The 22,080-nt window shown below is 32.5% G+C and overlaps 1 protein-coding gene across 5 annotated transcripts; it reads left to right on the top strand.

Annotated features, from left to right (window-relative positions):
• Positions 1-6,414: 6,414 nt before the first annotated feature.
• On the top strand, positions 6,415-22,080 carry LOC147282739 (putative disease resistance protein At4g27220). Of its 5 annotated transcripts, none has more exons than XM_086246084.1 (8): positions 6,415-6,529; positions 7,789-8,154; positions 8,541-11,085; positions 11,635-14,420; positions 14,608-15,477; positions 16,572-17,116; positions 17,975-18,035; positions 21,846-22,080. In XM_086246084.1, exons 4-6 carry the CDS (start codon positions 11,643-11,645, stop codon positions 17,097-17,099), a joined length of 4,176 nt encoding a protein of 1,391 aa, XP_086102210.1. In that variant the 5' UTR covers positions 6,415-6,529; positions 7,789-8,154; positions 8,541-11,085; positions 11,635-11,642; the 3' UTR covers positions 17,100-17,116; positions 17,975-18,035; positions 21,846-22,080. The 5 variants fall into 5 exon arrangements, with proteins under 5 accessions (XP_086102210.1, XP_086102211.1, XP_086102209.1 ...); XM_086246085.1 differs by having other exon boundaries at positions 8,541-8,608; positions 10,200-14,420; XM_086246083.1 differs by having other exon boundaries at positions 8,541-8,608.

The raw sequence follows: 22,080 nt of genomic DNA on the forward strand, positions 1-22,080 counted from the left end.
CATCCTATTCCTTATGATTAAGTCATTCTTCTTCAAATTAAAAGCTTATTTTTTAAAGGGTTTTTTTTTTTTAAAGTCCATTTCAAAAAATAAATTGTTTTTAAGGCCCAACCACTACAGTGAAATACTGTAGCGGCCCACTTTAACAAATCAACAGTAACGTCGTTACTATAGCAGAGCACTGTAGTGCACTACAGTAACTTCTTTTTGCCATTTTTCCCACCTTTTAAAAAAACACCAATAGAAGCGATAAATAATAATTGTCACTATCAAACAGTAACTATTTTTAATTTTTCACTATGCAAAAAAACTCAAACAAGCAACTTATACAAATCATAACCCCTTACATATACAAATATACAATCATAGCCTCACTTATATATTATTACTGCTTGTCAGTAATAACCATAACCCCCACTTATATATTGTTACTGACAATGAGTAACAACCATAGTCCCCACTTATGTATTGTTACTAAAAAACAATAACGACCATAGCTCTCACTTATATATTGTTACTAACAAGTAGTAGCAATTATAGCCCCACTTACATATTGTTGCTGCTTGTCAGTAACAATCATAGCCCACATAAATATTGTTATTAACAAGCAGTAAAAACTCCACTTACATATTGCTACTGCTTGTTAGTAACAATCATAACTTCATTTACATATTGCTCCAGCTTGTTAGTAAAAATCATAACTTCACTTACATATTGTTCCTGACAAACAGTAACACCCATAGCCTCACTTACATATTGTTACTGACAAGCCATAACAACCATAACCTCACTTATATATTGTTACTGACAGCCATAGCCCCACTTACATATTGTTACTAACAAGCAATAACAACTCACTTATATATTGTTACTGACACAACCATGACAAGCAGTATCAACCATAGCCCCACTTATATATTGTTACTGACACAATCATAGCCTCACTTACATATTGTTACTGATAAACAGTAACAATCATACCTTCACTTACATATTGTTATTAATAAGCAATAACAATCATAGTCTCCACTTACATATATCTAGTGAGGACAAAACACAGCTAAAATTAGCCTGTAGAATGTCATCAAGACCTAGTGATGCGAAAATTGTCAGATCACCAAGAGTAACTGCAAAACATAAGCACCCTAGGTAAATACATTGATAGTAGACCAAAATTACTATAAAACAATAATATTGAATCATTTTTATCCGAATCGTAGGATCATCTGCACACTTATTGACTTGTAGCTATGAAGTGCAACTAATAATATCTTGCAATGCAAAAGATAAGAAACAGATAAGTAATTCATAACTAACATATGGTTAGGCTTTGTTTAATCTTTAGTTATAACTTATTCGCCAAAATACAATGAACAAGTTATTCAATAGTTCCACTGGGAAGTTGCAATCATAACCCATACAAATGAGTTCGAGCAAAAAAAAATCACAAAATATGACATATCTAGAACACACATTAATTAATTGTAACAATTTGATTTTCACAGAGTCTAGAACACACATTAATCAAACAATAGTGGCAGCTACACATCCAAAATATTGGGGTAACTTCAATAGGCCATACCTGCATGCAAAAAATGAATCAATTAAAAGAACAATAAATGAAAAACATGCAAGACAAGTATTTTTTTTTTTTTAAAATGATATTTATGGCATAAGCACAATAAGAGAAAGTATTCAGCAACAGGACATTGAGATGTTTCTATGTTCTACATTTTAAAATAACTATCAAACAGACAATTCAAGCACAGGGCTTCCAAAAAGTAGAAAAGACATACAAAATACACCTCCAGAAAGGCAAAACAAATTAGTGTAGAAAGAACTTGCAAGGTTTTTAAAAAAGAAATCAATTTTACAGGTAACATGATAAAGGCAAAAAAGACAGACCTGGTTAAGACATAAAGCAATGCTATATGCTACAATAGGCAAGCAAACAACATTGGCGCCAAGCAAAAGTAGAAGTTTCAAGTTTGAGTTTACACAATTAGCATAACTCATGTTTCATATACAGAATGGGGTGTACTTAGCATTTGTCAGCATAATTGCAGACACACAACATAATGTTCAGAAGATCAATCACTTGATGTACACAAAAACTGAGGAAAATTAAACTAACCCACCAAATTATTAGTCCAAATATTTGAATTAAACAACTTACCGAAGGCAGAATGGACCAAATAAGATTTCCATTTTACTGATAAGAAAAAAAAGTAAAGGAGGAGATGGCACCTTAATTGAGACCAAGTAATTTGATGGGTCAGTGAGAATTCAAAATTGTGTTGCAATGCACACATACAAATATTTAAAATTGCAATAAGAGCCCAAGAGGTTCAATGACTACAAGCAACCAGTACCAGGCACTTGAAGAGGCGTTTTCAATGTGGCCGAGTCGAATCCTCCGCCGAGAAGACTTGAAGCCAACTTTCCAGAGCCGCTGCATCAAATACAACAAACCTCCTCCGCCGTCGATTCGCCGCCATGGGTGGGTGGATGGGCAATCGGAGGGTACCGTCTTGTTCGGAACGACGAGAGGAACAAAACCCGATAGGTTCGGTGCCTCGTGGTGGCCGGAAGAAGTAGATCTCCACCGAAGTTGACTCTCAGGTTTCGCGTCGTTCTGTCACCGTCGGTGATTGGATGGACGATCGAAGGCCATAGGAATGAAGAGGAGGAAGAGGCGAGCACGGGGAGGTCGGTCTCGCCGCAATCCATGGCCGAACCACGATACATCGAGGAGAGAGAGAGAGAGAGAGAGAGAGAGAGAGAGAGAATAATGCTGAGTTTGAAATGAAAGAAATGACAGGGAGTGGGAGATAGACGGAGAAAGAAACGGAGAAAGAAACGAAGAAAGAAAAAATGGACCGGTTTGGTATAAACTGGGCCTCCTTCAAACATTAAAAAAAAGGAATTGCATCTTAAAATTAAGGGTTTATTTCATATTTAGTACCTAAATTTTGACTATTGTTTTAATGTGGTACCTAAACTTTTATTTGTCCCAATTGAGTATCTAAACTTTTATTTTGTGTCTAATAGGTACCAAAATGAATTTTTGTTAAAATTGTCAATAAAAATTAAGGGCAATATAGTCAAAGTATATTTTAATTATTTTCTTTATATGTTTAAAATTATTAAAAAAAACACACAACAAACAAAAAAAATTAAAAATTAAAATTAAAATATAAATTTTTTGAAGTGACTATATTGGCCCTAACTTTTGTTGATAATTTTAACAGAAATTCATTTTGGTACCTATTAGACACAAAATAAAAGTTTAGGTACTCAATTGAGACAAATAAAAATTTAAGTACCACATTAAGACAATGGTTAAAGTTCAGGTACTAAATATGAAAAAAAAACCCTAAAATTAAAGTAGTGAAAGCTCAAAATTAAACTTTATAATCATTTATTTATTTTTAAATATATATGATTTAGCTATTTAATTAACTTATTCAATCAAATTCTATGCATCAAAATAAGCATATAAAATTGTGACAAAATTGAATTGACTAAAGTTGTGACAAAATCTCAACAGTCTTACGACATCCTCTTTCAAATGCATTAATCATGCATGTTTTAAAATAAATTTGATGGCTCTCGGAGTCGTGCTTATTTTAATTTTGCTGCTTTTGGCTTAATTTGTTAAAAGAAATGTGGTCTAGGTCTTGAAAATGGATATATTCAACTAGCAATTGAAGGTGAATCTACAATTGTAATTCACGTGCATGGTACATGGTTGATCTCACGTACCCATTGGAGAATTATGATGAAACTCGATCTCTTTTACTGTCTTGTTAAGTCAATCACTTGTATCGATCAAGTATGTATCACAATTTAAAAAAATTCTATGTGAGATCATATGTGATCTCCATCTTTCATTATGCATGTGGGGCCTATTTTTATGTGATGGAACGCACTATTTGTTATGAGAGGAAATAATATATGTATATGATTGTCACATTAAAAAATTCTTCTTCTTACTAGAAGGTAATTTGCTTGTGGATTGGTTGGTTCGATACCTATTCGTTAGTTATGAATGTGCACACAATAAGTTTTTTAAATTGATGTGTGCAGACAATAATAAAATAGATAGATGGATGAGGTTTCAAAAACTCATATAACTTTTTTATTATTAATACGTACATATATCATCTTGTTTTGAATTTAAATATTAATCTTGTTATATAGCCTGATCGATTTAATTGTCCCAATATTTTGGTGCAGACAATAATAAAATCGATAGATGGTTGAGGTTTCAAAAACTCATATAACTTTAATAATACGTACATATATCATCTTGTTTTGAATTTAAATATTAATCTTGTTATATACCTTGATCTCTTTTCTAAAAAATTAATATAATATTATGGGGTATTAATTTGGAAAACATTTCGTTCATTTGATGTTTATTTTTAAAGGCTTATTCACGCCAACGCCCCCTAAAAGTAACTTCGATTTTCAATTTGTCCCTGAAACTTCATTCCTCCATCCTAATGACAAATCTTGAGAATTCAAATACTAATGACAATCTGGAACGTCTTGATGTAAGAGATTGTAAGTCATTGGAAGTGATATTTCTGCTTCAAGACACCCATTATGCTCAAGCATTCAATAAGCTGAGGGAATTGGTGTTGAGAGATTTACAAATGTTAATGCACATATGGGAAAATGGTTTACAACATATCACGGGCTTTGGATACGGCTGTGGCAGTTTGAGATATTTATTTTCACAATCCATAGCCAAAATTCTTATTAGTCTGGAGGAAATAAAAGTTAGCAACTGTAAGAAGATGGAACAAATTGTTGCGGAAGCGGAAGGAGAAACTATTGTTAAGGAATTGACATTTCCCAAAGCAAGCTCTATCACATTTAAAGATTTGCCTAACCTTGAATTTTTCTGCACTGAAGCTTATACTTTGAACTGGCCATCCTTGGAGCAAGTGAATGTTACTGGGTGTCCAAAATTAAAGACATTTGCTCGTGGGTTTGAACTTTGAACAGTCACAAGGGAAAGGTATGTTCTACTTTCAACCAACTATTTCTCACTAATTAATGGAAGAGCTTAATTATTTTCAATTCCCTTGCTTTTGTTCCTCTTTACTTTATTTTATTATTATATCCGATTATTTGGAGCATAAATACACAATTGTAATATTTATTTCGTAGATGTTATCATGTGACAAAAACAAAATATGTGCTTATCAAATTTATGGATTTCAAAAACAAAAACAAAATAAAGAAAAACTCGTTATAAATGTCTACATATAAGAGGTGGTAATTCTTTCATGTACAAAAGGACATCAGAAAAGTAATTTAAATTTTTTTCCATTCTTGTATTTTTTGTGTTTGATTTCTTTATCTTTTTTTTTTTTCATTTTTTTTTTCATTACAGAGTAAGAGCAGTCCCTTTGGGTATTGATTTCTTCCTTGCTCGCTGTGCAACTTAGAAGCGGAAGTCAGGTAGATTGATTTGGGTTATTTTTTGTATGTATGATTTGTTCTCTCTGTTAATTGGTTTGTTTGTCTAACAATTGAATTGTCATTAGTTGTTTTATTTTTCTACCCAAAAAAAAAAAACGGATATTTATTACTCTTTGTATGTTGGTTTGTCAAAAAATGGAACTAATAAGGGTATTGTTTGGGTCAGCTATGCAACTTAGGAATAAAGTCCATCATTGCCTTGATGTGAATATATTGTTTGTAGTTAGTTAAATCAATAGGCTCATTGTGATATAATTTAATGGGAAAATCTGTCAATTCTTTCTTCTAAAATGCTCATTCGATCTTGAGAGCCTATAGCGGCAACTAAAAAAGGGCCTCCTAACAATATTTGAGCCCAATTGTAAAAAGGCCCTTTTTACAATGTGGTTAAAAATTTAGTTTAATTGCCACATCAAAAAAAGAAAAATTGTTTAATTCTAGTATACAAGTTGCTCCACCCTAATGACCCAAAAATTGAAGAATAAATCAAATTACTTAGTTGCCCCCAAAATAACCAAGCTATCGACAATGGACATGCATGTTGTGGTACTGGTAGTCTAAGAACTGGCGTCGGCCACCCATGGGAGCGCAATTGGGAAGTCGTTTATCCTGTTAATCAAGAAATCATGTAAAATCACCGGACTCCGGTGTTGCTTCCAACTTCGTGTCACTTCCAACTCAAATAGTCACTCCCAACTTCTTTCCATTAATATTTACTATTTAGATAATCATAACTTAAAAAATATGCTTAAGGAATTTTGTTAATCTTTACTATTTAGTTTTTTGCCTAATCTACTATTGAACCCACAGGCCACAGGGGACCCAAGTTATGACAACAAAAAAAGGGACCCTAGTTCTGACAATAGGCCCCATATTTTATCAACCTCTCATGTCTCTTTCTCTTCTTATCAAGTTTCAGCAACCTTTTGGCTTTCCATAGGTAATTACCTCAACTCTCCTAGCCAACGACCCCCATTTTGTATCATTTCCCCCATAGCAATTGGTTTGGATCTCTTTCTTCTCGTATTTATTGGTAAGCAAGCTCTTTAATCCATCTTCTTTGTTTGATGTTCTAATTGCAGATGGGCTTCCTTTGGATTAGGATGTGGTTTTATTTTTGCTCTGTCTGTTATATATAGTCAGTAGTTTTAGTTTGTTCTCTGTTTTTCTATATGTCTGGTTTGGTCTTTCTTTTGGTTATCTATTTTGTTTCTTTTCCTGGGTTGTTCTCTTTGTAAGGTTTCTGTCTTCTCTCTCATGGTTCCAGCAGAGACGGATCTGCTTGAGGCTCACTTTCAAACTTATTTTGTTTGAAAAAAATTACACTCAGTATTAAGATGTGAAATCTTCTCTCTCACATATTTACACTCTTACCATTTATTTTTTCATCCACATATATTTCATCCCTTTTCCTCCCCTATCTATAAGGCATGTGTTGGGTACTTGGGTGATTTTCACAACATTTCTCTTTCAATTTTTCAACATTTAATTTGAAAACTTGTTTCAATTCGCAAGTTGTACTAAAAAAATGACAAAATCTTGTATGTAACCTTCAATTTGATTTTCAAACAAAAATTAACTATTTAAGTTTGTTAAAATTGTCCTCATATTACAAATAATATAAAACACATGAATCAAATGGAGTTTTGAAACCACATAGTACATCACAAAGCAAGGCTGGAAGCAGCCAATACATCTAATTAATTTCTTATGAATGCACAAGTTTGGTTTGAAGTCTCTCTTATGAATGATAAGATTTGTAACCATGGCTCAATTTCACTTGCATTCCTTAATATATATATATATATATATATATATCTCATTCCTTTAACATTTTTGCATATTTTTGTGGTGCAGTTACACTTATATATTCCTTTAAAAAACTAAAAATTGTAAATTTTAATCTCATGAATCCCTTAAAATATACTAAATCACTAAACCTACTCAAATAAGACCCAACAACAAAAAAAAATTATCAACAAACATGTAAAAAAAAAAAAACATTTATGCACTGCAGTAACACGTACTAGTACTTGAAACTGTTACTGCACTATAGTAGCCGAGCGCTCGATGAACAATGCCGCTCGGCACTGTTTTGCCAAAATGCGGAAGCGGGTCCGTCACCTTATTTTGGTCCTTGTGAGTTAAAAAAAAAAAAATGTTTACTTTTGAGTTTTCCTAATAGTTTTTAACAGTTTTTGAGTAGTGTAATATTGGTGAATAAAAAAAAATAATGTTTAGTCCCAAAAAAATCTTGCATTCAATAATGTTCGGTCCTCGTCTTCTTCTCAGGCATCTGCAGTCGTCGCAAGATTGTCCGCTCAAGTGAAGAAGTTGCAGGAGGACCTACGAGCTGAGAGAGCGGAGAAGGAGACATTGTACGCTGCATTGACCAAGGCGATACCTGGGTTTGTTCCGCCATCGTCCTCGATCTCATCATCCTCCGCCAAACATGAATGACGATGATGCTACTGGTTTAGAATAGATTGATCATTAAAGTATAAGCAAAATCTATCACATTTGAAGATTTGTCTACCCTTGAATTTTTCAGCACTGAAGCTTATACTTTGAACTGGCCATCCTTGGAGCAAGTGAATGTTACTGGGTGTCCAAAATTAAAGACATTTGCTCGTGGGTTTGAACAGTCACAAGGGAAAGGTATGTTCTACTTTCAACCAACTATTTCTCACTAATTAATGGAAGAGCTTAATTATTTTCAATTCCCTTGCTTTTGTTCCTCTTTACTTTATTTTATTATTATATCCGATTATTTGGAGCATAAAACCATAAATACACAATTGTAATATTTATTTCATAGATGTTATCATGTGACAAAAACAAAATATGTGCTTATCAAATTTATGGATTTCAAAAACAAAAACAAAATAAAGAAAAACTCGTTATAAATGTCCACATATAAGAGGTGGTAATTCTTTCACGTACAAAAGGACATCAGAAAAGTAATTTAAATTTTTTTCCATTCTTGTATTTTTTGTGTTTGATTTCTTTATCTTTTTTTTTTTTCATTTTTTTTTTCATTACAGAGTAAGAGCAGTCCCTTTGGGTATTGATTTCTTCCTTGCTCGCTGTGCAACTTAGAAGCGGAAGTCAGGTAGATTGATTTGGGTTATTTTTTGTATGTATGATTTGTTCTTTGTTAATTGGTTTGTTTGTCTAACAATTGAATTGTCATAAATTGTTTTTTTTTTCTACCAAAAAAAAAAACCGGATATTTATTACTCTTTGTATGTTGGTTTGTCAAAAATGGAACTAATAAGGGTATTGTTTGGGTCAGCTATGCAACTTAGGAATAAAGTCCATCATTGCCTTGATGTGAATATATTGTTTGTAGTTAGTTAAATCAATAGGCTCATTGTGATATAATTTAATGGGAAAATCTGTCAATTCTTTCTTCGAAAATGCCCATTCGATCACTTCAGAGCCTACACAGCGGTGGCTAAAAAAAGGGCCTCCTAACAATATTTGAGCCCAATAGTAAAATAGTAAAAAATGTTGATTGATTTTAACTACTAAATTTCAATAATTTTTTAGTTTAGGTATCAAAATTAAATAGTATTTTAGATTAAGTACTAGTTGAAAAGTCATACAAAATAATAAAGTAAAGGGTATTAGAATTTACAAATATTACATTACATGCCACTACAATAAAAAAATAAAATATATATATTACATCACAAATATTTTATTAATTTATATTATATTGTATTAAAAAATATATATCAATCCAATCACAACTTAACTGTGACTGTTTTGGTAAATTGAAAAAGACAACTCACACCACTATACTATGTATTATTTTGAGTAAAAATATTGTTTTGACCTCTATTTATACTATATTGTAGTATAATTTTTCTAAAAAAAATTCAATTAAGTCACAACTTAATTGTGACTGTCTCACAACTTAGATGTGATTGTCGTTCAGTCACAAATAAATTTGAAGTTGTGAGTGTCGTACAGTCACAATTAAACGTAAAATTGAGACTATATTAGCAAATTTTCAAGATAATATAAAAACTTCAAGGGCAATTTTGTCAAAACCTTATAAATTTTAACGAACACTCATCATATGTGGGCCAAAGGACAAAAATGTCAAACAGAAAAGGCTCAAATCAAAAGGGCCAATATTTTTGTGACCTAATCTAAAAAACTATATTTAAATTTAGTAATTCAATTGAAATCTTATATGGTCTTCATGCTATACCAAAAAATTATTAAAATTTGGTATTTAATCCTAATTTGCTATTTTTACAATGTGGTTAAAAATTTAGTTTAATTGCCACATCGAAAAAAGAAAAATTGTTTAATTCTAGTATACAAGTTCCTCCACCCTAATGACCCAAAAATTGAAGAATAAATCAAATTACTTAGTTGCCCCCAAAATAACCAAGCTATCGGCAATGGACATGCATGTTGTGGTACTAGTAGTCTAAGAACTGGTGTCGATCGGCCACCATGGGAGTGCAATTGGGAAGTCGTTTATCCTGTTAATCAAGAAATCATGTAAAATCACCGGACTCCAGTGTTGCTTCCAACTTCGTGCCACCTCCAACTCAAATAGTCAATCCCAACTTCTTTCCATTAATATTTACTATTTAGATATTCATAACTTAAAAAATATGCTTAAGGAATTTTGTTAATATTTACTATTTAGATTTTTGCCTAATCTACTATTGAACCCACAGGCCACAGTGGACCCAAGTTATGACAACAAAAAAAGGACCCTAGTTCTGACAATAGGTCCCATATTTTATCAACCTCTCATGTCTCTTTCTCTTCTTATCATGTTTCAGCAACGTTTTGGCTTCCCATAGGTAATTACCTCAACTCTCCTAGCCACTGACCCCCATTTTGTATTATTTCCCCAGGCCATTGCAATTGGTTTGGATCTCTTTCTTCTCTTATTTATTGGCAAGCAAGCTCTTTAATCCATCTTCTTTGTCTGATGTTCTAATTGCAGATGGGCTTCCTTTGGATTAGGATGTGGTTTTATTTTTGCTCTGTCTGCTATATATAGTCAGTAGTTTTAGTTTGTTCTCTGTTTTGCTATATGTCTTGTTTGATCTTTCTTTTGGTTATCTGTTTTGTTTCTTTTCCTGGGTTGTTCTCTTTGTAAGGTTTCTGTCTTCTCTCTCATGGTTCCAGCAGAGACGGATCTGCTTGAGGCTCACTTTCAAACTTATTTTGTTTGAAAAAAATTACACTCAGTATTAAGATGTGAAATCTTCTCTGTCACATATTTACACTCTTACCATTTATTTTTTCATCCCCATATATTTCATCCCTTTTCCTCCCCTATCTATATGGCATGTGTTGGGTACTTGGGTGATTTTCACAACATTTCTCTTTCAATTTTTCAACATTTAATTTCATCACGTTTCTTTCTTATCATGTTCCTACTTTTCCATTCTTTATTTTTTATTTTTTATGTTTCGTTGGTTTTCACGTACGTGATCAATAAGGGCTGGTTTGTGCCGAATTACCGATTCGACCGACGCAGATCGGTTCGGTCGTGCTGTGTGCCGAGTTTAATTGATGTATTATTCTTCTTTAATTTCGAGGATTAATATGGTAAGTAGTAACTCCTATAATTAAGCGAATCACACCTAATTAGCTTAATCATGTCAACACTCCCCTCTAAAATTGGTGCACTTTTAAGAGAATAATAAAAAGATGAAAAGCTAAGCGATGAGTGTCTAGCCACTGTATATGAGTTCGGTATTCTTTGTTTAAATTTTATTTGTATTTTACTTATTAAATATTAATAATATTTTGAGGGAGAAAAATAAGTTTTTACTTGGTTCTCGAACAATTTCTTTCTCTCTGCACTAGACATTCTTTCTGTCTATTACTGCATGGTTCTGGAACATAATTAAATTAAAAATAGCTTATCCCATTTACATGACATTTCATCTTACTAAGCAAAATAAAACATAATTAGATTAAAATAATCAACTAAATTGCTCAAAATTATAGAGATAATGATTATAATATAAAATATGCTAATGAAGTAGAATCCGTCCTGGTACCTATAACAACGATCGACGTCATTTTTGTTATTAGATTTGGATTTGTTGTTTGGGTTTTTTTGCTTATTTACTTTTGACTTTTTGTCTTTAGATTGCAAAATGGAACAGATACCAATTTCAATTGCATCTAAAATTGGAGAGGACTCGTTGGCGCAGATTGGGGGGCAATTCGGGTATCTACTTTATTTTGATTCCAACATAGAAACTCTGAAGGATGAGCTTAAAAAGATTTATGACAAGAGAGATGACCTGCAAAAATCAGTTGATGCTGCCAAGAGGAATGGGGAAGTTATAAAACTTGAAGTTGAAAGCTGGCTAGAGAATGTGAACACCTTATTTCATGAAGCACAAGACTTTGAAGATAAAGTCAACATGAAAAGGCGATCTCTGTATGGGTGGTGTCCAAATCTGAAGTGTCGGTATTCTCTGAGTAGGAAAGCCAAGAAGATTACTGAGCGTGCTCGTGAGCTCCAACAACAAGAATTCAATAATGTTTCCACTCCTGCACCTCCACAGAAGATATGGTCAACACTATACACTGAAGGTATTAAGGGCTTTGAATCCAGAAAAACAGTCATGAATGGTTTGATGGAGGCTTTGAAGAATGAAGAAAAAAGAATGATTGGGATTTGTGGGATGGGGGGTGTGGGTAAAACCACAATGGTGAAAGAAATCATCAAAGGATTGGCAGGACAGAAGTTGTTTGATGATGTTGTGATGACAGTTGTGTCCCAAACTCCAAACATTAGGCTGATTCAAAGTGAAATTGCAGAAACATTGGGGTTGACATTTGTCAAGGAAACTGAGTATGGAAGAGCACAAGACCTACATGAAAGAATCATGAAAAGTAAGAGGATCCTGATTGTTTTAGATGATATATGGTCAGAGCTTGATTTTCAGGCTATAGGACTTCCTGTTGGAGCTTCACATAAAGGGTGCAAAATTTTGTTGACGTCTCGAAGCAAAGAAGTGTGCAATAAGATGTGCTGTCAAGAAATTTTTGCAACCCCGTTGTTAACTAAAGAAGAAGCATGGGAGTTCTTCAAGGAGACAGTAGGGGGGTCCTTGGACGATCCTGATTTGCATACTATTGCAAAATTGGTTGCAAATGAATGCGGATGTTTACCCATTGCCATTGTAACCGTTGCAAAAGCACTACAATGTAAAAGGAAGCATGAATGGGTTACTGCCCTTGAACAAGTAAACAAGTCTCTCCCCGAAAACATCTCTGGAATGCATCCCAAAGTTTACTCCAGCCTAAAATTAAGTTATGATAATTTGGAGAGCGATGAAGTCAAGTCATGTTTTTTGCTTTGTTGTTTATTTCCAGAAGATTATGATATTCGACTTGAATGTTTGGTTAGGTATGGGTGGGGTCAAGGAATTTTTGGCAGCATTGATACATTGGAAGAAGCAAGAAACAGAGTGCATTCTTTCATTGACACACTACGAAGAAGGTTTTTGTTGCTGGACAGTGACAAGATAGAGTGTATCAAAATGCATGACATAGTTCGTGATGTTGCCATATCAATTGCCTCAAAAGATACTCATAGAAAGTTTATGGTAAGATGTGATGTTGAAAATAAAGGTTGGCTAGAGAAAGCTGCACAGCAACATTACACTGCAATTTCATTGAGTGGTGTTAAAATTGATGAGATTCCATATGGTTTGGAGTGGCCAAAACTTGAGGTGCTACAGCTACAAGACTCTGATATTTCAGAATCCAGCCTTTTTCAAGGGATGAAAGAAGTCAAGGTTTTATCATTTTTAGGTATGTCGTCTAGTCCATGCTTTAAAGAATCTCTTGGAGTACTGAAGAATCTTCATACCTTGTGTCTAGATGATTGTCGACAGTTGGGAGACATATCTAGTGTTGGAGGATTGGAGAACTTAGAGATCCTCAGCTTTGCTCGCTCTTCCATTCACGAGTTGCCGAGAGAAATTGGATTTCTTAAACAATTGAGGTTGTTAGATACAACAGATTGTGGTGAACTTGAAAAAATTCCTCATGGTCTCTTATCTAGCTTAATTAGACTGGAAGAGTTGTACATGGCAGAAAGCTTTGTCAATTGGGAATCTGCAGTAGAAGGCAAAGATGAGAGCATGGCAAGCCTTCATGAGGTGATGACTCTATCTCATCATTTAAAGGTCTTAGCCATAAAGATGCCTGATGCCAAGTTGTTGCTTAAAGATCAATTGCACTTCAAAAACCAGACAAGAAGATTTCATATATCCATATCTTTTAATCCATCATATATGAAATATTGCAGTAGACCAATGCATAGTTATCTATTCGAGAACTGTTTGATGCTTTGTGGTGATACAAGGGAATATATGGAAAGTGAAACAATTAGATTCTTGTTGAATAAAACTGAAGTATTGGATCTAAGTAATATCTATTATTTGAAGTATGTTCTTAATGAGTTAGATCAAGAGGGTTTTCAACACTTGAAAGCTTTAGAAATTTACTCTGCTCACAACATAGAGTATCTTCTAGACGGAACAGGTTGGACTAGTCAACGTACTGCCTTTCCTCTCTTGAAGTCAGCTATTCTCAGAACGATGGACAATTTAAAAGCAATATGCCATGGCGTACCTCCAAAGAGTACTTTTGTCAACCTAAGATCCCTTGAAATCAGAAGGTGTAACCAATTAAAATATGTCTTTTCACTATCCCTAGCAAGAAACTTGGAACAACTCCAAAGCTTAATTGTTGATGCTTGTGCGAAAATTGAAGAAATAGTCTTAAAGGAGAAAATGGAAGATGAGAATGAATCTTACAGGAAAGCTTTCCCTAAATTGACCGAATTGAAGATTTTCGATGTACCAAGGCTCATTGGTTTCTACATAGCCAACCAACACAACTCCAAATCAGAGGTATAAAAATATATATATGAATGGATGGTGGAATACTTGAATGGTATAAAAATATATTTAGTTTAGCTATATATTATGCGAGACTATGCTATGTTTTAATAAAATATTTATTTATTTAGCTTGTTTTCACGGGAACTACTTTTTTTGGGTTTTGTTTAAATTAATAATAATTATATGGACTTAACAGGTGACAAAGATATCTGAGGATAATTTTGACAAGATAACAGAGAGTGGGAATGATCCACATGAAGCTCAAGCTGTAGCGTCCTCTTCTACATCAAAATCTGTGCAAGTGGCAAGATCTAATATACTATTTCCATCAATTTGCATTTCATGGTTCCAAAATCTAGAAAAGCTAGTTGTGAGAACATTGTGGGTAGAGGATATCAAGCTTGATCACTTGTGGAGGAACGTTCCACATGGAGTCCAGGGCTTTCAAAATTTAAGATTCTTAGAAGTACGACGTTGTGGTAGAATGAAATATGTATTCTCGTATTTAATTTCCACGGTCCTTGTGAATCTCCAACAAGTACACATATCCTGGTGTGGAAAAATGGAAACTATAATCGCAGTCACAGAGGGAGATGAAGAAAAGGAGACGGGCGGCATGATTTTGTTCCCGAAAGTGAGTGTCTTTTATCTACGTCACTTGGGAAACCTTGTGAGTCTTTGCCCTGATGCCTACACTTTTTTATGGTCATCCATGAAATCTATGTACCTGGAATGCTGTCCCAAATTGAAGACATTGGGTTCTGGAATTCCCCAAATCAAAAAGTCAGAAGCAGAGAACTTGAATGCTAAAGTTGTCAGAGAATCATCATCATTAGCTCGAGAGGAAAGTCATCTCAACAGATCTTCTTCATCAAAATCTGTTTGGTGCCCTGGAATCTCATGTGCACCGCTCTGCTCGTCAATTAACAATCCAGTCAACGAATCTGACGATGATCCATCCACTCACAACAAATCCCAACAAAGATCAAGATCAAGATCCAGTTCAAGAGCGAATGATGCCAACAACTATGTTCAGATATTGCCACACCTTGTAATTGATAAAGAGGTAAGTGCTCGTAAGTTTAATAAACTTAATTTTCCTTTTTAATTTAAAGAGGACATTACAGATTTGGTCAACTTATTTTATACCTAGTTCAATTTTGGTCCACAATTTTTTATAAGTTCTGTTTTGGTCCACTAATTGTTTCATTTGTTCAATAAAGGTCCAAATTTGTGACTTTAAATCCTTTGGGTTGTGTTTTCTTCAATTATAATTGAAGTATAAGTTATATTTCATCATTTTTTAGTCATAAAAACAAATTTGGAGTATTAGAATCTAAGGGAATTGAGATTGGGTGAAGTTTGAAAAATTTGCAGCTTCGGGTACCCTACTTTGGGGTCAATTATCTTGAGTTTTAGAACTCCAATTTGAATGATCTTGATATGGTTATAAAGAAGAAATGCATAGCTTTAAAACAAGTATATGTTTGCTGAATTTGTGTGAGATTTGGTACGATAAAAGACAGACCAAATTTGAGAAAACAAATCTGGACCTCTATTGAACAAGTGGAACAATTAATGGACCAAAACAGAACTTAAAAAAGATTGTGGATCAAAATTGAACTAGGTATAAAATAATTGGACTAAATCTGTAATTTCCTCTAATTTAAACATGTGGATTAATTTATATAGCATTTTACTTTTGGGTTATTTACATAATTAAAAGGAAAAAAAAATAGTAATTGTTTCACTCCTATCATGTTTCAGGTTCTGTCAATTTTAATTCTTATTTAGCTATAATTTGAAAATGTTACAATCACCCAATTATAAATTGCTAGTTTTGTCGATCTCTCTCTTCTCTCCCTCATTCATTTAACTCTTTTTTGTTATGCTTACAATGCAGTATTATTGTTCAATCCTGCATCATAATATTCAGTCTAAAAAAAACAAAAAAAAACCTTGCGTTTTTAATACTAGTGGCTAGTGCTTGTTGTCATAGAGGACCTAAGAGTCAAACATCAAGGATTAAAATTGTGTACCGTTTTTAATATAGCTTGATTTTTTATTTTTTGAAAAAAGAATCTTTGAACATTTTGAATATAAGATATGTTTAAGATAAATGTAATGACAATATAAGATACATTTTTGGCCTTTTTTTAGGTTATGGAGACAAATATTGTGGATGCAAATATTAATGACAATCTAGAAAGTCTTCAAGTAAGATATTGTGAGTCACTGGAAGTGATATTTCTGCTTCACAAAACCCATCCTGTTCAAGCATTTAGTAAGCTGAGGGAATTGGTGTTGAAACTTTTACCAAAGTTAATGCACATATGGGAAAAGGGTTTACAACATATCACAGGCTTTGGAAACTTAAGATTGCTGGATGTATCTGACTGTGGAAATTTGAGATATTTGTTCTCACCAAACGTAGCTAAACTTCTTATGAGTCTGGAGGAAATAAAAGTTATCAATTGTATGGTTATGGAAAAAATTGTTGGAGAAGCAGAAGGAGAAACTACTATTGAGGAATTGGCATTTCCCCGAGTGAGATCCATCAAATTTAAAGATTTGCCCAACCTTGAATGTTTCTGCACTCAAGCTTATTCTTTGAAGTGGCCACCTTTGATGCAAGTGAATGTTACTGGCTGTCCAAAATTAAAGCCATCTGTACGTTTCTGGGGTTGAACATTTACAAGAAAAAGGTATGTTCTACTTTCAACCAACTATTCTCACTAATTAATGAAGAGCTAATTAATCTTTTTCAATTGCCTTGCTTTTGTTTTTCTTTCCCTTTTTATATTATCATTGTAGTCAATTAGTTGGAGTATAAAACCATAAATAAACAATTTTAATATAAGTCAGTGTGTGACCAAAAAGAAAATGTGCTTATCAAATTTATAGATTTGAAATGAATGAATTTGAAATCTAAATCCTTCCACCCATAGAAGTCTTTAGTAATGCGTGTCCAATTTCACGTCGATCAATTGATAATATTTTTAATCATTCTATCTTATATTATATTGAATATCTCAATCCTAGAAATTTAAACTATTAGGTGGAGAAGCTCATTCATTGTAGGATTAATGCTTAATAATCCTTTTTTTATCCATTTTTATAATAGGGTGTTTCTACTTGAACCCTCTTACTTGCTCATTATATACCACTTCATTTTTTGTCAGTTTTATAATTCCATTTTCCTTTTAAAAATGAAAAGAAACGAATAATATATGATATTAGTATACATGCTGGAGTGAATAGCACCTTTCTCTAAAAAGAAATGTATATTATTTATTTATGCTAATTAATGAAACTAAAAGGTGCAATCTCTTGTTAGCAAAAGAGTTGATATTATTATGATTTGTGTAAGAGATATTTTAAAAAACGTTTATTTATAAAAATTTATTTACATCAGAATAATAATAATAAAGGACATCACAAGAGTAATTTATAATTTTTTTCCGTTCTTGAATTTTTATATTTTTTTGGTATATATATATTTTTGTCTTCGTCCTTTTGGTGCTTGATTCTTTATTCTAATGTTTCTTGTTTGATTACGACAGAGTAAGAGCCCTCCTTTGGATATTGATTTCTTCCCTGCCCGCTGCCCTTAGAAAAAGTCAGGTAGGTAAATTGATCGATTTGGGTTATTTTCTTTATGTTTGCTTTGCTTTCTCTGTTTATTGGTTTGTTTAGCAATTGAATCGTCAGAATTTGGGTTTTATATGTGTTTGGTATTTTCACTTCGCCTTTGAGTTTTTTTTTTTTGAATTCTTTTTGTATATTTGTTTGCCGAAAGTTGAATCATTAGGTTCACTGTGATATAGTTTAAACTGATATGACATCGTGATATAGCTTCATTAAAAAAAATTAGGCTTTCAGCCACGCACTCACACTCATGCCAATAGTCTTTTTCTATTAAAAAAGAACTAAGAAATTTATGCCATTTAAAATCAAAATTTTGTTTATAGAAAAGAAGAAAAAAAGATGGAGAGAGAGAGAGAGAGAGAGAGAGAGAGAGAGAGAGAGAGAGAGAGAGAGAGAGAGAGAACATTCTAATTAGTTGATGGCCAATAAGTAGTGAGGTTTATAGATTTTTTTTAGATTTTAGTTTTATTTAAATGACTTTACCATTTTAACCTTTTTTAATAAACTTTTCCTCTTAATGGTATTATTTAGCAAAGGTCATTTCAGAAATTATAAAATTATGATTTTAAAGTTGACTCATGAAAAATTTCATTCACTTGATCATTTCACTAACTAAAGGCATTTTTTAGATTTTTGAAAATTTCACTTAAGTGATATGTTAGCTTTATATATATAGATTAAACAATTATTCTTTGCCTCATAAAACACTTATATGCTTCAGGGTATTATGATTGCATTTGTTTTTATTTTTATAATAAAAACAAATAGCAATGTCGCTGAGCTTTGACTTCAATTGGCCCTAAGGTGGTGCCACCTCACCAGGCCCCCCATTGTATGTTAAGTTGCCATATAAAATAGGCTTAATTATCGATTTACCACCCAAAACTGTAACTCATTCCCACTTTACCACCTGAAAGTTTTTTTGTCCCAGATTACCACCTGTAACTTACATCCGTGTCCCGTTTTACCTTGTTCCGTCAACAATTCCGTTAATGCTGACGTGGCGCGCTGGATGTGCGCCACGTGTCACATCTTTTTTTGTATTTTTGTATTTTTCTATTTTTATAAACTTTGAAAATTAATAAAAAATAGCTCCGAACTTAGAAAAATACACGAAAAATTCCTACTGACTTGTCTTGACTAGTACTAATTTACTATGGGGTCAAAATGCCATTTTTCCCTCTAAAAATTTCCAAAAAATTTGGAAAGTCCAAATTTATTTCTAGAAAATTAAAATACTCTAGACTCTTTGGAAATTCATAGAATAATCTCCCGAACTCCAAAAAATATGAGGTCTGCACCGTTAGTCTTCTAAAAACTAACAATACCTTTCTCGTGAACACTTGCTACCCAAAAGACCTCTCGGTCTTAGAGAAAAATAAAATTCCCTATAAAATAAATTCTAGAAAAATCCTAGAATTTCTGTAAAGTCTCGAAATAATTCTCTAAAACAGGTTTTTGGTAATTTTTCAAAATATTTTTGAGAATTTGTCCAAGAGTTTACGAAAATTCTAGAATTTTTTATAAAATTTATTTAATAGAGGAAAATTTATTTTAATTTTTTTAGAAATGAATTTGGACTTTCTAATTTTTTTGGAAATTTTTAGAGGGCAAATTGCTAATTTAACCTTATAGTAAATTAGTGCTAGTCAAGATGAGTCCGTAGGAATTTTTCGTTTATTTTTCTGAGTTCAGAGCTATTTTTAATTAATTTTCAAAGTTTATAAAAATTAAAAAAAATAAAAAAATGCGAAAAATAAAAAGGATGTGACACGTGGCGCACATCTAGCGCGCCACGTCAGCATTAACGGCCAGATCGTTAGCATTAACGGAATTGTTGACAGAACAAGGTAAAATGGGACACGGATGTAAGTTACAGGTGGTAATCTGGGACAAAAAAACTTTCAGGTGGTAAAGTGGGAATGAGTTACAGTTTTGGGTGGTAAATCGATAATTAAGCCTATAAAATATAAATAGTCCATTGTACATAAACTTGCATGTGTGTGGTGTAGTGGTGCTTGCACATTCTTGAAAATAGCGATCCTTGTTTGAGTATTCATTTTGCCATCAATTTTATTCGTTCTTTTGGTTTTTCGTTCACCTTGCTATTCATATATACCCTTAAAGGGTCGGTTTGGGTTTAATATTCAAAATAATTTTCGTGCTTATAAGAGGCCTAAACTCACAATTTGGTTTTTGATAATTCTTAACAACAACATTTCATTGGTATTTTTTTTTTGTTTTTCTTTTTTCTATTTTACATTTTAATTACCTGAAATTTCACTTTATTACCTAAAGTAAAAATTGAGTCAACTTTTGCCACATTGATTTAAAATTTTTTGCATGTCAGACCTTGGGGATTTTCTGTCACACTATTCATTAAAATATGCATGTGACCTTTTTAAGGGGTTTTCTAGTCTTTAATTAAATACCAAATGGAATTATTTACCCAATCGATCTATATATGGCCTTTTTAAGTGGCCAAGAAACCTAAAAATAAGACCAAAAAGGCCATTTGGTATTTCGTTGAAGCCTAAAAAGACCACAAAAAACCCCCTTAAAAAGAGGTCACAAGCAACACACGTGCTTATTTTTAACAGAAGGTGTGATGGAAATCACTAAGGTCTGATATTGCAAAAAAATTATAAATTAAGATGGCAAATAAGCTCAATTTATAATTTAGATGGTGAAGTGAAAAAAAAATAGTTGTTGCGTAACCTAGTTGGAAGGGTCATAGAATTATTCACAATGCTAATCTCCCCGAATAAAAAAAAATGAAAAAAAAAAACCTAAAGTCCAGGAGGGTAATGTGGAGAAATTTTTAAGTAAGCCGGGTTGTTTGACCACATGTATGGTACGACCATCCTATGGTATGACATCGTGTATATTGTTTATTTTTAAAAAATGTAAACTTTACTTAGATAATTAAGCATACATGTGAGTATGTGATTGGAGGTACATGTGAGTATATGATTGGAGGTCAGCTTATGACAATAGAAATATAAAAAGTTATAAAGCACTTTTTTTTTTTTTTTTTGTGGACTTGTGATATTGACCTCCACTCTTGTCTCTTAATTTCATTTTGTCCCAAATTGCTCCCTAAATTTTACTTTATTTCCGAAATTTCATGTTGTCAATTTTTTCGTCTAAATTGATCATGCAATCATTTTTCAATGATATAATCGTCATGAATTGTATGCCCAAAATATTAATTTAGGAAAATCTTATTCTCTCATCCTTCTAAACGAAGAACCCAGTAGTCAATATGAGCTTCATATATATCTGAATCACCAATTTGGATACAGGAATTGCTACAAGCCTGTACCCTTAGACTCATGACCATTTAATTTGTTGCTTTCAAAGTTTGAATTGAAGGGGTTTTTGAGACTTAGAAGTCTGGCTTAAAAAAACAAAAAAGTCTGGCTATTTAGTCCCTTTTTTTTTTTCCAACTTATATGACATTTTTACATTGAGCTCTATAACAATATTGTTGTTTTTTTTTAAACAATGATTAAAAATGCATATCATACCACATAGGTCGAGAAATTTTTTTTGTACAAGTAATACATTATTGTTCATAGAAATATTATGTTGTAACAGTTTTTTAAATGTTGCCATTAATTTCATATTTTAAAAAGTTTCATCAAAGCCCTAGCTTTATAAAATGGTAACATTATTATTTATAGCTTTTGTATTCGAGTAATATGCTCACCTTAAATGTTTATTTGGATATATTGTTTTCATTCTCAATTTGCATTTGCTTTTATTGTTGTATATTTTATGCAGGAGAACATTGCAAGAGATTTAGATCTTCATTACCAACAAAAGAAAAAGGAGATTCAGTGATGATGAGTCGACATTAATTATCGTTTGTATCTTTCAACAATAGAAACATTGGTTTTTATATTTTATACTTTCTAATAGCATTTCCTGTATGTGTGTATTATGTGATTGTTTAAACTTTGATAGTAATACATATGAAACCATCTCAAACGAACTATTTAAATTGGTTATATTATTC

Source organism: Dryas octopetala, chromosome 6 (assembly GCF_963921425.1).
Source record: "Dryas octopetala chromosome 6, drDryOcto1.1, whole genome shotgun sequence".
Classification (NCBI taxonomy): Eukaryota; Viridiplantae; Streptophyta; class Magnoliopsida; order Rosales; family Rosaceae; genus Dryas; species Dryas octopetala.

Excerpts from the sequence above, each read along its gene's own strand:
- LOC147282739 (XM_086246084.1), top strand. The coding sequence starts at position 11,643 with ATGGAACAGATACCAATTTCAATTGCATCTAAAATTGGAGAGGACTCG. Across the intron at positions 14,421-14,607 it reads AACACAACTCCAAATCAGAG|GTGACAAAGATATCTGAGGA; the intron begins GTATAAAAATAT and ends TGGACTTAACAG. Across the intron at positions 15,478-16,571 it reads ACCTTGTAATTGATAAAGAG|GTTATGGAGACAAATATTGT; the intron begins GTAAGTGCTCGT and ends GCCTTTTTTTAG.